Raw genomic sequence first — 15,788 nt, forward strand, 5'->3', positions numbered from 1 at the left:
CTGGGAAGCTTGGAGGGAAAGTGACGATTTTTATGTTTCTCTCTGACTGATTCACTAGATGTGACCTGGGGTGACAGACACCAGGCTTTAGTGCAGCGCACAGTCCTAACCAAAAGTCTTTTTCTTGGGGGGGAGGTTGCATTATCTCATTGTACAGGGACAGTAGGTGGGTGGCATGAGAAAAAATACGTGTTTGTCTGTGTTCAATGAAGGGTGAAGGTGTGAAGGGTGTTCAATGGAAAAAGAACGGTACTACAGGTAGTGAGTCTGCAGTGAATCTAAATTTACTGCAGTGTAATTCAATAAGTTTCTCCAAAATGCAGTACACTTCATAACGTTTCTGTAACATTTGGAATAATGCCATAGCAGGAAAGGAAACTTCCTCAAACTTCAGACATGACTTTTCCAGGTGCTGAGTTGTCAGGAACACAGAGAGACAGATTAAAACAAAAAAGCTGCTGCTTAAAAATTTGCTTGACCTTTATTTCCTCAACTACAAAAAAACAACATATGTCTCTCTCTTGTTCTTTTCTTGCTTGCTAACATTGCTGCAGAGGACAGCAGCAAGCGTAGCACTGGGTGCCATGCTGGGTAATAGCTGTTTCCAATTCAGAGCGCACACGTGTACATTCAGTGGATAGTGAGGCAGCCACAACCAAATATGACTTCTTCATTAAATAGTTTCTTATATTAATTTTTCCATAAGAAATAATGTGCAGCATTTTAATTTTTTGGCAGCATAATCTCAGGATCAATTTTTTAATTAAAAAGATGTAAGATGTCTTGCTGATGATACTGTTTGGCGTGTGCTAGACTTGTGAAAGCTGGCAAAGCGCTGGAACTGACCTGATTAATAGTGTTTCTTCTCAATAACCAGGGAAGCCACTATTCAGGAAATCCTAAATTTAATCTATTAGAAAGGCACAATTTATGTAGTAACCTCCAAAATACAGAGTAGTGAAATATACTAATTTCCTGTGTTTGCTGAAGATCCTTTACACTGGATGTTCCTTAGGCATTGTAAATCAAACCTGAACAAAACACTCATGGTGATACCTGAGCCTCTTTGAAGCTGGTCACCTATATCTAGAGGTTTTTTATCTTTATCCGTGTCGACACATCTTCCAGATTCTCTTCATCCCTGTTTTCCAACACACACCTCCAAGTTCATTAATCTCTTTCTTTATCATCATCATTATTAATTCCCTCCACTGCTGGCAGTCTTGGCAGGACATAAGGAGTGGGGGCACATTACCACTTGTAATTACCAGTTGTAATCTATATGAAGAACTGACAAATATGGAACATTGCCACTTTTTCCAGCATTTTAGAGGTGCTAGTGAGTAGTGTTAAAATACCTAGAGTCATCAGTTCCCAGTTGACACAGTACGGTTTTAATATCCCTGACAGGAAATCTCACTGCACCACAAGTAAATTGTTTTACTGTTTGTGAACTCACTCACTGCAGATCTGCAGTCAGTTATCCTATTTTTCAATTTTTTTCTTGCATTTAGCTGAACATTCTCACTACATAGAAAAGTTCACAGGAAAGTATTCTTCTTTCTCCTTTTTTACAACTGCTAAATCTGTTCTTTTGGCTTACATTTAAGAAGACTGACTGAAAAATCCCACAAAGTTTTTGTATTCTTATTTTCTACAACTTTTTCAGCCCCATTGTGGCAACATATTTCTCCTGTTTGTAGTCCATCCCTCTTGCACAATGCTGAGAGTACCAATCTGACAGCTTTGCATGACATATTTTATATTTCTCTTCCACCAGTTTACTGTTTGTTTGGTTTTTCCATCCATTTTGGTGTCTGTCACTGTTGTCTGTCTTGTTACTGACTCTCAGCACCAGCATATTTCTCAATTAGTTTTCAAGCCTGATCCAAAATCTGTTCAGTCTCCCCTCGATCTTTTGCATAATTTGCTGTATGTTTATGTTCCTCTTCCACAGCAAAACATCCACCACTGCTCAAAAATTAAAATTCTCTTACTGCTGTAATTATGATTATGGTCTAGCATATGGATTGGAGTCTCATTCTCGCATGCACAGTATTTACATTTTCCAGATAGTCCTCAGGCTGGATCACTCATAAACTAGAGAGATAAGGCAGGGGGAAAAAAACACAAGAGTAAGCAGAATTCAATTTTAAAGACAAAGAAGTGATGTGAAAAGAGGGTGATTCACCCCAAATCCCACAAGAGCTGTAGAACAGAGCCAAAAAATGCATCTGTGACATCTAAGCTCCAGTCATGAACAAAGCCACATAACCACAGCTTCATCTCTTTAAAAGCTTGTGTTAATGCCTGCCTTTTGCTTTCAACCATCCCTATAAAGTGTTTTGCAACATTCTGTTGGAAGGAGCTGTATAAAGATAAATTGTGATGTAGAATATAGTTGACACATAAACTACTCTTCTTTTCATCTTTCTGAGGTGAAATTCTATTGTTCTGGTTTTGTCTTTGGTTTTTATCCCTCAGCTGCAGACCAGATTCATTGCTTTTGTAAGAAGGAGACATTAGTAATCTTCAGAGTTTCATTGCTTACTTCTTAGATAAACAGAGAGGCATCAGTGTTGTGATACCATTTTGCCAAATGTCCCATTCCACCTGAATTCCTTTCATGATACGCTGGAGGTCTGTAATATTTAACACTGAAGTCATTCTCCAGTTTCATTCTCCAATTTCCATTTAGCGCAGGTGACATAAAAATGCATATTTTAAAGACAAAGTTGCCAGAATTTATCTTCCCAGGCAAATTTTAAAAATACCTTTAAAGTCATTCTGAAGCTGAAACATAAACAGGAACAGCTGCTAAATATCCTTCAAGACAGCCCAAGATTCATTTCAATTACCCTGCATAACACACCTCAGGTGCAGTGCAGCGTTTTTGAGGTTTATATCTATCAAATAGAAGCCTAACACAAAGTGTTATTTTCTCCTACTTGTTCTTGCCTCAGCATATCTGACAGTTTTTTCCTAATTCCTTTTCTCCTTTTCTTTTCTTATTTTTTTTTTACTGATATCCTGCTGCTTTAGAGGAAATGCAGTGTATGTCTACTTCAGCTCTCATTGAGTTAGAGTACTACTGGCCTGTATGGATGTGTTTCTGCCTTCTTCTCTTTTAACTTTTTTCAGTGGCTGACCTTCGTCTGAGTCAAACTGCTAAGCTGTCCACTCTTCAAAGGCTAAGAAGCCTTGGTTAATCACTGTAATATCTTGTCTAGCCTTTGAAATAATACCTTAATTTAGAAAACAGGAACAAGTAGTAAATACAGGTCTTCGCTTTCATTGATGCCGTGGGTTGTTTGAAGACAGCCACAGAGAGGAGATTCCTGCTAAAAAAGGTGCAAGTGATGTAACATTCAATGGAAGTATTAGTAGAAAGGTGAATATTATTTTTTTAACAGTGGCATTACCCAACTTATTTTAACACTATCATTTATTTTTTTAAATATGTTTATGAAGGTGTTTTCCAGTTAATTAGGTGACATGGGATTAAACAGGTGAGGATTTCAAGGTTTTCTTCAAGATGCAAATTTTACAAAATGTTTTTGAAAAAATAATGATCATGTCTACATGGCATTAGCAAGACTGCTCTGGGTGGTAATGAGCTATTTTGGCACAGAGGCAGAACATTAATTTGGGTCTCCATTTCCAACCTACCAGTAAATTTCCTCCCTGAGAATGGCTGCTTACTAGGAGACCAGATGGGATATCCTCACCGCAGAAATAAGTACTGAAATATTCTTGATTCGGTCAACATACATGCTTCCATTTGGCAGAGCGGTGCCCAGGACAGGTGCCTTTATTACCCTGTGCCACTGTCGTGGTTTTGTTAGTAAGGGGGGGCCTAAGGTGGTAGCTTCTGTAGGAAACTGCTAGAAGTCGCTCCCCTTTGTTCAGTGGACTCGGCCGGGCCTAGGGCGGACCTGCTGCTGGCCAAGGCCAAGCCGATTGGTAGCAGAATGTCCCGTGATAACGCCTCTGCGATAACGTATTTAAGAAGGGGAAAACAGAAAAAAAAAGAGAGAGAAGAGAAGATGTGAAGAAGCTGAGCGGGGGCAGAGGCGCAGAGGGGGAGGCGCAGGCCTCATGGGCCTTGCAGGCCTCACCCTCTGGCCTCTCGCCAGGCAGCCGACTGGGCCCGACTCGGTCCAGCCCGGCTGCAAGAAGTGGAGAGGAGATGAGAAGTGAATGAGATGTAAAAATGATCCTGAGAGACATCTACCAGCCTGTTGTGAGGAACGGCTGCAGACGCCAAGGTCAGTTCAGAAGGAGGGGGAGGAGTAATGCGGCTCCTGGCCAAGATTCCCCTGCAGCCTGTGGTGACGACCATGGTGGAGCAGGTTGTCCCCCTGCAGCCCATGGAGGTCCACGGAGGAGCAGAGATCCACTTGGAGCCCGTGAAGGACCCCATACCGGGGGAGGTGGATGCCTGAAGGCAGCTGTGGCCCATGGAGGGCCCGCTGGGACAGCTGTTCTGGAGAGACTGCACCCGTGGAAGAGATGACCCACGCCGGAGCAGTTCCACAAAGGACTGTGGCCCGTGGGAGGGACCCCACAATGGAGCAGGGGAGGAATGTGAGGAGTTCTTCCCCCGACCATGAAGCAGCGGTGTGAAACAACGTATGATGAACTGACTGCAACCCCCATTCCCTCTTCCCCCCCCGTGCCACTCAGGAGGGGAAGTTGGTAGAGATAATGTTAAGCTTGGGAAGACGGAGGGGTGGGGGGAGGTTATCTTGTTCTCTGTCTCATTATCCTGCTGTTTGTAGTAATAAATGAATAGTTTTCCCCAAGTTGAGTCTGTTTTGCCCGTGACGGTAACTTTAAGGATTTCTCCCTGTCCTTATCTCAAACCTTGAGCCGTTTTTCCTTATATTTTCTCTCCCTATTCTCTCGGAGTGTGGGGGGAGTGAGAGAGAGACTGCGTAGTCTGGTCCGATCGGGGCTGAACTACGACAGTTATTTTGGCGCCCAACGTGGGGCTCGAGGAATTTGAGATAAGGATTGAGTTTAATTGGGAGCGGTAATGGGCAAAACAGGGATTGAACTTGACAAAAGAGCAAAATGATTAGGGGAAATTTATGTTTTGATTGTGGTGAAGGGATAAGTGGTGAATTGTGTGTAAATTGTATGGTCTATCCACTGTTGGTGTTTTGAGGATATTATTTTGATTCTTGGTGCGGGGGAATTCTTTTTTCTTTTCTGTTGATGTGTATGTATTTTAATTAGAATTCTTAAATACGTAATTCGCAGAGGCGAGGGGTGGAATGTCGTGGTTTTGTTAGTAAGGGGGGGCCTAAGGTGGTAGCTTCTGTAGGAAACTGCTAGAAGTCGCTCCCCTTTGTTCAGTGGACTCGGCCGGGCCTAGGGCGGACCTGCTGCTGGCCAAGGCCGAGCCAATTGGTAGCAGAATGTCCCGTGATAACGCCTCTGCGATAACGTATTTAAGAAGGGGAAAACAGAAAAAAAAAGAGAGAGAAGAGAAGATGTGAAGAAGCTGAGCAGGGGCAGAGGCGCAGAGGGGGAGGCGCAGGCCTCATGGGCCTTGCAGGCCTCACCCTCTGGCCTCTCGCCAGGCAGCCGACTGGGCCCGACTCGGTCCAGCCCGGCTGCAAGAAGTGGAGAGGAGATGAGAAGTGAATGAGATGTAAAAAAGATCCTGAGAGACATCTACCAGCCTGTTGTGAGGAACGGCTGCAGACGCCAAGGTCAGTTCAGAAGGAGGGGGAGGAGTAATGCGGCTCCTGGCCAAGATTCCCCTGCAGCCTGTGGTGACGACCATGGTGGAGCAGGTTGTCCCCCTGCAGCCCATGGAGGTCCACGGAGGAGCAGAGATCCACTTGGAGCCCGTGAAGGACCCCGTACCGGGGGAGGTGGATGCCTGAAGGCAGCTGTGGCCCATGGAGGGCCCGCTGGGACAGCTGTTCTGGAGAGACTGCACCCGTGGAAGAGATGACCCACGCCGGAGCAGTTCCACAAAGGACTGTGGCCCGTGGGAGGGACCCCACAATGGAGCAGGGGAGGAATGTGAGGAGTTCTTCCCCCGACCATGAAGCAGCGGTGTGAAACAACGTATGATGAACTGACTGCAACCCCCATTCCCTCTTCCCCCCCCCCGTGCCACTCGGGAGGGGAAGTTGGTAGAGATAATGTTAAGCTTGGGAAGACGGAGGGGTGGGGGGAGGTTATCTTGTTCTCTGTCTCATTATCCTGCTGTTTGTAGTAATAAATGAATAGTTTTCCCCAAGTTGAGTCTGTTTTGCCCGTGACGGTAACTTTAAGGATTTCTCCCTGTCCTTATCTCAAACCTTGAGCCGTTTTTCCTTATATTTTCTCTCCCTATTCTCTCGGAGTGTGGGGGGAGTGAGAGAGAGACTGCGTAGTCTGGTCCGATCGGGGCTGAACTACGACAGCCACTAACCAGCAAAATTTGTCTCCTCTTCTGAGACGCTAGTGTTCACTAGAAGCACCTACCCAGAGCTCCTGTGCCTTAGTTAAACATTAACTAACTGTGTTAATAGCAGTTTCCCGAGTAGCTCTCAGCTGTACCCAACTGCACATACACAAATGACCGATGAGAAGCAGCTTCCTAAAACACTTTGCAACTGAAGCCTTTTCTTTAAACCCCCAGTTTTTTCCATTCACAGTATGAATAGCGCAGTCAGTCTCAGGGGCTGAATTCTAGCAATGCTACCTTCAGCGAGTGCTTTAAGTCACACTCAAGCACCAAGTTATCCCATATTGTCATGTTTGGCATCTGCATGTTTAGTTTACTAAAATGTAGTCCCAAGCTCACAGCCACGCTGCCAGGAGCAGGCAGATATACCCACTGTAACGCAAGGTGGCAAGCACAGCAAAAGAGGCCAAACTGTTGCCTGTTTTCACTATTGTTTCAAATGAATGGAATTAATCATTTCGTTTTCCTGTGATTTCAAAAAGCCAGTAGCTACAGCCAGCTGTTGCCCAGGACAAAAGAGACAGAACGAGAAATGCATGGTAAAAAAGTGTAGAGATGCACTTTGTTCTCTGCAGGCTTCATATGCAGAATGTCAAGTATTTGTGATCACATCATATTTTCCAATGCCTTTTTTTGAAGGATCTGGTTACTGTTGTTCTAATTCAGAGCATATCAACCTTTGTATTAATTCCTTTCTGTATGGAAATTGTTGGTGAAACTTTCAGTTGTCTATGTTCTGCTCTGCTTTAGCCTCAGTCGCAAATTTATTTCACACCATTTCACTCCAGAGTGCACTAAACACAGATAAAATTCCTTCATATATGTAATCCATGGACCTAAATTCTCATCCAGATTCATGGAGGTGTTTCATGAAGCATCTTTATGTATGTCCACATAAAAAGATATGGAAAGGACAAACCCTCTCTCTTTCTCAGCTTTGGTGTTATTTTCTTTTAAGTTGGGTAGGAGCAAGTTGGGTTTTTTTTTTTGTTCTCAGTCTAAAGGCTGAAAGCTGAGACCACAGATGTCCCTTACCTGGCATAACAGCCATTCTGTTCCAGATTTGTGAGCAACAAAAAATTGTTTAGCCAGGATTAGGAAATAATTTTTGTAATACCAGTGTTTTCACTCTAAATTAATTTTAAACTCTTACAGTGTGCCTGGTTTTAGGATACTTAAAAGAGTTCTGCTTGGGGGTTTTGTTGTTGTTTTCCATTTCCCTGATTTGCAAAGTCAATGCTGGGTGAAGAATTGTGAAGAATTCCTTACTTGCTGCCCATCAGGATACAGCTTGATTTTTAGAGCCATGAAGTCCTTGTACCTCCCACCAGTTTTGACTGAGTTTTGGTTGTTCAGACGTGAAGCGTCAAATCTGTTTACTCCAGATGATTCTATCTGTTTCAATATTAAAGTATTAATGGTGAAACGTAGTGGCATGCTCTTCTTCCTCTGCCTACATAAATTTGATCAGAAGGAAATTTATTCTTGTTTCTTTTTCTTTACAAAATGAAGAGCATCTTAATATTTGAGCTATGTATTCACTATTCAAAATATAAGCTAGATGTGTTGGAAAAAAATTACTTCAAGTTGATGGCTTGTTTTACTCAAATAGACTTCTTCTGAAATTTTGATCATGAATGTTTTAAACAACAGACACAATAATATCTTGATTGTGTTGCCGGAGGACCATTGGTAGATATTCTAAATATGTTTTATGATTTTATTTTGAACATACTATGTTTTTGCACAGTGAAATTCCAAGTAGGAGAGTCTGCCATGTTACCTAATCCCAGCTATCAGGATGCCAAGAAGGCCACCAGTGTGACTGTGGGAGGAGCCAGTACAGAACAACATGTCGTTTTCACATACCCAATACTTAAAATGCCTTTTTTGCTTCATTTGTTTCCAGGAGTCATTCTTTCATTTGCTTTCTGTCTCCTTTCCAGGTGTGGATGTGTGGAGGTGGCATGTTTGATGTTCCGTGCTCTCGAGTTGGGCATATCTACAGGAAGTATGTCCCATATAAAGTCCCTTCTGGAACCAGCCTAGCACGGGTGAGTAATTGAGTCTTGCTGGTTTTCATTTTCATTCCTCATCAGTCTCTTCATTCCCTGTGAACTAGTTTCCAGTAAACCATTAAAATGGAAAATGAATATTTCTTCATTTTTCTGAAATGAGATGTGCAATTGCTGCGGTTGCGCTGCCTTACAAAGATAGGAGTGCCAAGAATAAAATGGAAGCTTAAAAGTACAGGGTTGGATGTCTCAGCACAGAAGCAGGTTTCATGCTGACTCAAAAGAACGTAGGAATAACCTAAGGCTTACTTTTCTTGAATTGCACAGTGTTGTGAGGCGTAGTTCTTACAAGCAAGGCCAATTTGAATGCACATTTTCTTATCAGTCAGCAGAACAAGCAGAATCTCACAAAAGGGACTTTTTCTGAGGGAAAGGGATTGAGTAACAATGATTTGAGCAACTGTCTAATTATTGTGTAAAACTTGGTGGTGGAATACAGCCAGCTTGGAGATGTGTGAGTGAGAAATTACAAGACCTCTAGACATTTCTCTAAGACTGCTGAACACATCCATATCCATGAGGGGCTTTTTGCTCAAGAGAAAATGTTCTATAACTTTCTGGAGATGTTCACAGGATGTCAAAAGATGGGAGACAAAGGACACAGATGTAGCTTCCAGGCAGATTCTAGTATTTATTCATGCTTGAGTTTAATCTTTTCTGGTTTAGAGGATTTTTTTTTAATAAAATGGTATTAATATTGAAGTATGCCTATTGCCATAGGGTAGTATTTTATGAATCATATTTTTTCTTAATAATGAAAATGTGATATCAGTAAAAGAATACATTTCTTGCTTTAAGGGGGAGATATTCTTGGTTTCAGCACCACAGGACAAGGCTTGCTGTAGTAACAGCAGCAGCGGAAAGAGGCTGCCTGCCTGACAGCTTGCTAGACAGAGAGGAGGATTTGCCTTAAAAGAGCATCTGTGCAGACACTGAGACACACAATACAGTAATGGGATTAGTGGTGGTGACAAAAACTGTGTTGACTAAATTGTGAGATTAAATTCTTCCCCTAATATAGCTCTATGTAGTATCAGACTTTCTCCGTCTAGATTTTTGCACTGGCTGAAATAAACTGCTTCATTTATGGTATCCCCTGCAAAAATCACACACAACTGGAAATAAGAAATCCAAACCTCAGTCTCTGTTTTTCTCTATTACAGCACAAAGTATCTCATTAGTGAATATGCTGTATCGTGCGTTACCTGTTAGGAGCAAAATCATTTTTGTTTGGACTATTAGCATCTGGTACAGTTCGACACTTAACTAGCTTTCATGGAGACACTGTGAGCACTTAGAGTCATCAGAGAGCCACAGCCTGCAGCCTTATTCTAGCTTGAATTCAATAATCACTTGTGAAATATTAAAAAAAAAAAAAATCCCAGTTATAAAAATGAAAGCTCCACCCATGCACAGACTGACTGTCCTATATCTTGTGGGAAAAAAATCTATGGTGCTGATAGGGTGGGTCTTATCCTTTCCCTTCAAACGGTGGATAGTTTCTTCTGTGTTGTGGGGGTCCAAAACATGATGCTTAGGTAAATTTCTGGCATATTTATCACTGAAAGAGAATGTGAATTCTCAAGTTCCCAGCTTCTTTCCAGAACAATATTCTAAATCAAAACATTGCTGTCAGGATACTTTACATTGAGGCTGCCAAGAGCGCAAGATCTTCTGTACATTTTAGCACTTGGGGCTATATCAGTCACTATCCAAGGAGAAGAGTTTGGTCTCTGACCCATCAAATTGTGTGTATTTTTAAGCCTAAAAATATTCTCTTTCTCTCATCCAAGGTAGAAAAGGAAAAGAAAGGACATATTCATCTTCAGTGTGTCAATCCATTTGATACAGGTTCCAAATAAACTGCCCCAAATTGAGCTGTTAGCTAGGGAAGTATGCACAGAACTGGCCTGGATATTTCAACTATCTTGGCATTATTCTCCAAATATTATATTATATTATATCCTCCAAAGATTATCGGCTACCCCTTTATAAGTATTTTGTCTAAAACTTCCCGCTAGTTCAATAATATAATGAATAACACACTCAAGAATATCTGGAAGTATTATCCCTGCTGCCAAAAGCAATACTTTTCACTACCAAGTAGTTTCCACGAAGGTTTTTACTAAATCCTTTTCCATCTTCTGCTATGTAAAGGAGGGTGCTGGAGATGCAGTTCACAAGCAATGAGCCCTAGGAAGCCTGAGAGTGGTTGTATAAATGATTGCGAGAGCCCCTTCATTAATCAAGGGAGAAATTCCCCTTGTGCAGATGCTGCATTAAAGAATGACAGATTGTCCCATCCTATCCCACAGCAGTAGCACAAGGGATGTGGAGGCTGGAGTTAGGAAGAGAACAGAACTTCTAGACAAACTCAGGCGTAGCCCAAATCATGCCATGGGTTTCCTTTCAAGCTTTTTCTGCTTATGTTTGCCCTTAACAGATAATGCTTACAGTGAGCATTTTACCTTCCCTTGGGTTTTCACCTCTCTATATCTTTTATCAGCAAGTTTCAACACAGAGTTTCGTCTTGCTATGTGATGCTTGACCAATCTAGCTATCTTTTTAAAGAGCTGTGACCTGGCATGAGGATCACATAGGCTTTATTAAATGGGAGAGTTGTCAAAAACACCGTTCTACCTTCCCATCACTAAATAACCATTAGTGTACTACATACAACAGTATGTATCGTGACATCAGTTTTCTAGTCATTTGATCATATTTCTTACCTTCTTATCTGTCACTCAAGACTTGCAAGGTCTAGGCATATTTTTTTGCTGACACATACCCCATAAATTGAAAGCATCCACTTATGAAATGCTCTGTCAGTAAAACTCTTTGGTGGTACAGAGCAAAAGTAAAACAAGCTGTAAACATACGTAGTAGATAAAACAGACCATGACAACCAAATACGGATAAAAAAGCTGAATACAACCAAATACAGACAAAAAAAAGTTGAATATTTTTTCCTGGGGATGTCTTAAGATGTTGCTGCTTGCCAAATGCAGTCAGTGTCCGATTTACAGGTAATTGCACATAAAGCAAGATTAATGGGCATGCAGATGTCAACACTGATTCCACATGATAATGTGGACCACATTAATTATTCCTTCATTCCATACCTGTCAACCTCTGCACAAAACTGCAGTGACTAATAACTAATTTTGCCTGTTTGTTTTAGGTAAAACATATATAGAGAGCGATCCCCCAAATCTTAAAGTCCTATGCAAGATGTTGCCCTGTTACAAAGTTCTGAATCATTTTACTGGATTCTTTTGATTGCTTTGTGGTATTCTTGACTGTTGCTTCATTTTGAACAATTCTAGCTAAGCTATTTTCTTTTAGCCAGTTACGTATGAAATTAAACTTAAAAGTATTATTAGCGATTTCTTGTAGGTGTATCCCAATTTATTGTTTATTTTATTTAGTTTCCTGTTTGGGGGAGATTTTTTTTCTATTCGTAATTCTATAAAAGCCATAAGAAATTTATCAATAAAAGCTCACTGTTTCATTGGATATGCAGAGATGAAGTCAGAATTTCAAAACATATCTACAGAAATTTTTTTCAGTTGGAGGTATTTTACACAGCATTTTAGCATTAACTACAGAACATTAGAGCATTAGGCCTTTCTGAAGGGAAGGGTAATCCCACTGAAGTTCCAGTCTGGATGCTATCCCAGCAGCGTGGTGAATCCTAACCTTAAGTTGAATTCCTCCCTACACACCAGGACGTGGGATCCCAGAGCACAGTGCTCCTCTGACCCAGCAGGCACAAGCACGGTGACATTTGCCTCATTACACAGTGTTGCTGAATTGGAACTTGCATGAGTTTGAGTTCAGGAATTCAGCTGATAAAGGTGGGTTCAGATTCCCACCTGAACCATTTGCTCAGCCTTTTTGTGTGGCTTCAAACTGGCTCTATAAAGAAAATTTCTATAGCTATACCATCTGGTGCTATGACCATGTTTGCATTTTTGACAGCGCTTCCTTTAATATTATGACCTTTTTTTTTTTCCTGTTTCTAGCCAAGTTAAAGAACCAAGAAGGATTGGTTAAGTAATGGCTATGTTTTCTCGTGACTAGAGTGCAAACTGATAGATGTGGCATGCGTCAAGGGAGCACTGCTGGCACTTCTGCAGTCACCTCTTTAGCACAAAAGACGGCAGCACAAAGTCAGTTATGATTCAGCAGTCACAGTAAGCAGCTGAAACATCAGTTTAGAGTAAGCAAATTATTTAGGAATTGAGCACGAGTTACCTTCTTGTAACAGCATACTTATAATATATGACTATTATTGTAGAATCATAGAATCATTAGGGTTGGAAGGGACCTTCAAAGGTCATCTAGTCCAACCCCCCTGCAGGGAGTTGTATTATACAATCCAACTCTTAAGTTTCTGTTGTAACTTTTTTTGTTAAATAGATTTATAAATTCATCATTAAAATTAATTAAACCAAGATCTCAAACAGAGCGCTTACCAAAGATAAACTTCAAATTAGTATCTTCTAATCCGTGAACACAGGAAAGTCAAAGTAATTTTTTTTAAATGCTAATTTTTTCTGGTTTCTCCAACCTGATAGAAGTTTTGCTTTTAAGATAATAAATGCAACGGGATGGGCAGATTAGCTATCTTAAAGGAATGCAAAGAAGATGGAGAACTACTTTCTAGGATTCTTTGAGTAGACTAGCACTGGAACCCAAGTCACGCGGCTGAAGAAATGTGTTTGGAATCAAACCCCTGAACTTTCTTCCAGGCTTAGCTGCAGAGGTGGGCCGTGGTCTATGTACGCTCACAGAGTAAGAGTCTATGGAGTCAGCATGGCAGTAGTCAACAAATGTGCTGAGAGGTTGTTACACTGTCACTCTGCTTTCCACAGCTCCGCTACAGCCAGCCTGCAGAGACCTGCAGCCACGGAGCTGGGGGCAGGCAGCATCCTCACAGGGACTGTGCCCATCCCTGGCTCCCAGCCCCGCAGCCTGGCCTCAAGTGAGCCAGCGAGCAGAAATGCAGCCTTTAGTCAGTGGGCTAGTTTTTTCTCTTTTTTCCCCACTTTTTTCCAATGTATAGATCTTAAGTTTTTTTGCAGTGGAGATACAGACCTTTACAGAGAGAATGAAATCCTGGCTGTTGTCAGGTGACATCTGTGGAATTTCAGTTCTAGGTATTTGCAGGCTACAGGCTGAGAATAAATAGTCTCTTGCCTCTCTGCCAGCTGTGCTAACTCTCACAACAGTTATTTATATACACCACCAGCTTTGTCACCTAGTTAGAGTACTGTCTTCCATGGAGAAGCATTTCTGTTAAGCCTGCAGACATCTCTTTGTTTGGTTGGAGGGTTTTTTTACACAAATACAAACCATTACTGGAATGAAACCCAGTTAAGTTTTAAACACAGTTAAGTGAAAGGACTAAAACAAGATACCCAAGAGGGAGAAAGATTGACAAACACGAGCACTGCCTCGGTTAAAAGGGAGTTAGGTAAAAAGGGGAAAGGGACAAACCCCGCATTTAGACGTAACTGATGTGGGCGGCTTAGATATTGAGACCTGAACATCACAAAGCTGTAATTAGTGTCCAGGAAATGTTTTATTGTGCTTTCACTGTAGAAATATACAGAAATGAGAAATGATTGTGTTCCGACACTGATGGAAGGACCTTTGCATGAAATTGAGGGTACCATTTTTCTCCTTGTGAGTGCTTTGGAGCTTTGTACCATGCAGCCTCTGTCATATTAATTCATAGTTATTGGATGGGCTCCTCCAGTCTTTGTTCTTCTCTTCCCTGATGATTTACTGTGACATTATGCTACTCACATTCCAGAGGAGAGGAGCATAAAGTATAGTTGTCTTGTCTGGATGGATCCCAGTGCACTTTTAAAATGCATTTTATGTAAAACAAATTGTATATTATATTATTTCTGGCCAAATAAAATACAGTTGCTTCCAGAAGTAAATAGGGCACCCATTTTGAAGTAGCAACAACACTGTCCTTCACAAAACAAACAATAAAAAACATTTAAATTAGGAAGATTATGTAGGTGGAGTGAAAATCACCACACTGGAATTTTACTAGGAAGGAAAAGAGATTAATGTCAGTTGTTGCAGAGATTGTGTTCCTTTTAGCAAATAAACAGTCATACCCTCTCTTATATTTCACAACTGAAATACAGTCAGGCCTTATATGTGGTGTGGCGATTCATATTTGATGGGTGTCATTGAAAGGGATTTTTGATGTCCTGGCTGATGAGAGAAAGGACTATCAGGACAAATAAGACTGCTCCAGCTGGTGACATCCAGCTTCCTGGAAAATGTTTAGATTAAATGTAGGACAACAGGAACTTGTTACAAGATCCAAATGTTCCTGTAGTAGTTTAATATTGACAAAAGTAAAGTCTGTGGATTGAGGTCAGGGTTGGTTTCATGCAAACAGAGAGAGGCACAAAGTGGAAGAACCAGGTTATGCAGGTGAAATGAAACAAATAATAAAACCATTGTACTGCTTTAGTGCCACTGGATAACCAGGTAACAAAAATCTACTTTAGAACGCATGGAGAAACTGGAAACAGGAATTACATTTTTATATGATTTTAACTGCTGCATCTAGAATGTCAGTTGGAAAAGATGCAGCTAGAGGATGAAGTTGTGCAGGCTCACAGTGCAGAGTAGCGTACAGCTATGTAGCTCTCTTGTCGGTGCTGTCATTGCAAGCCAGCACACTGGCCACAGTTATGAAATGTGGAATTACCCTTCTCGTATTAGGGACCAATCTAGTTAAAACTTGCTTAGAGGCAATATTTATGAATCTGTCCTTTGATGTGTCCCTGCCTTACTCCACTTTTCCATTCTCATGGCCAGCGTCTACTTTATTCTCAAAGCATTTATTTGAGTAATATCACATCTCTTGAAAATGACAGATGATCTTACACACTTAAAAAGAAGGGACGGTCATTTGATCAGAGAGATGTATCTTCCCTACTCACTGAAGAAAGTGAAAGAGACAAAGTGGTCCATGAAAAATTTCTTTTTTTCAAGCGGAGAAGTCCTCATTTATCTCTCTCCTTCTCCAGTCAAGTTGATTTAAACTCTTCTTGAAGTCCAGGTATCAGTGACATTGTAATTTATTGTCGTGTAGACTATTGCTAAGTGAAAATACAAAACAAACTCACACTCTTAAATGTGTGAGTTCATACAAACTTAAAGAAAACTTGTCCAAATGTAAGTCCAATGGTAAAGGATTACCAAAG

The 15,788-nt window shown here is 41.2% G+C and overlaps 2 protein-coding genes across 2 annotated transcripts in view; one reads left to right on the forward strand and one right to left on the reverse strand.

Annotated features, from left to right (window-relative positions):
- SCRG1 (stimulator of chondrogenesis 1) overlaps positions 1-15,788 on the reverse strand; it is a 780,146-nt gene that overhangs the window by 589,398 nt on the left and 174,960 nt on the right. The window lies entirely within an intron of this gene.
- GALNTL6 (polypeptide N-acetylgalactosaminyltransferase like 6) overlaps positions 1-15,788 on the forward strand; it is a 487,857-nt gene that overhangs the window by 445,411 nt on the left and 26,658 nt on the right. The window contains exon 8 of the mRNA XM_086746397.1: positions 8,416-8,523. Within this exon, the coding sequence (XP_086602523.1) occupies positions 8,416-8,523 (108 nt within the window). The remainder of the gene's footprint in view (positions 1-8,415; positions 8,524-15,788) is intronic.

Source organism: Chlamydotis macqueenii, chromosome 4 (assembly GCF_036417535.1).
Source record: "Chlamydotis macqueenii isolate bChlMac1 chromosome 4, bChlMac1.mat, whole genome shotgun sequence".
NCBI lineage: Eukaryota > Metazoa > Chordata > Aves > Otidiformes > Otididae > Chlamydotis > Chlamydotis macqueenii.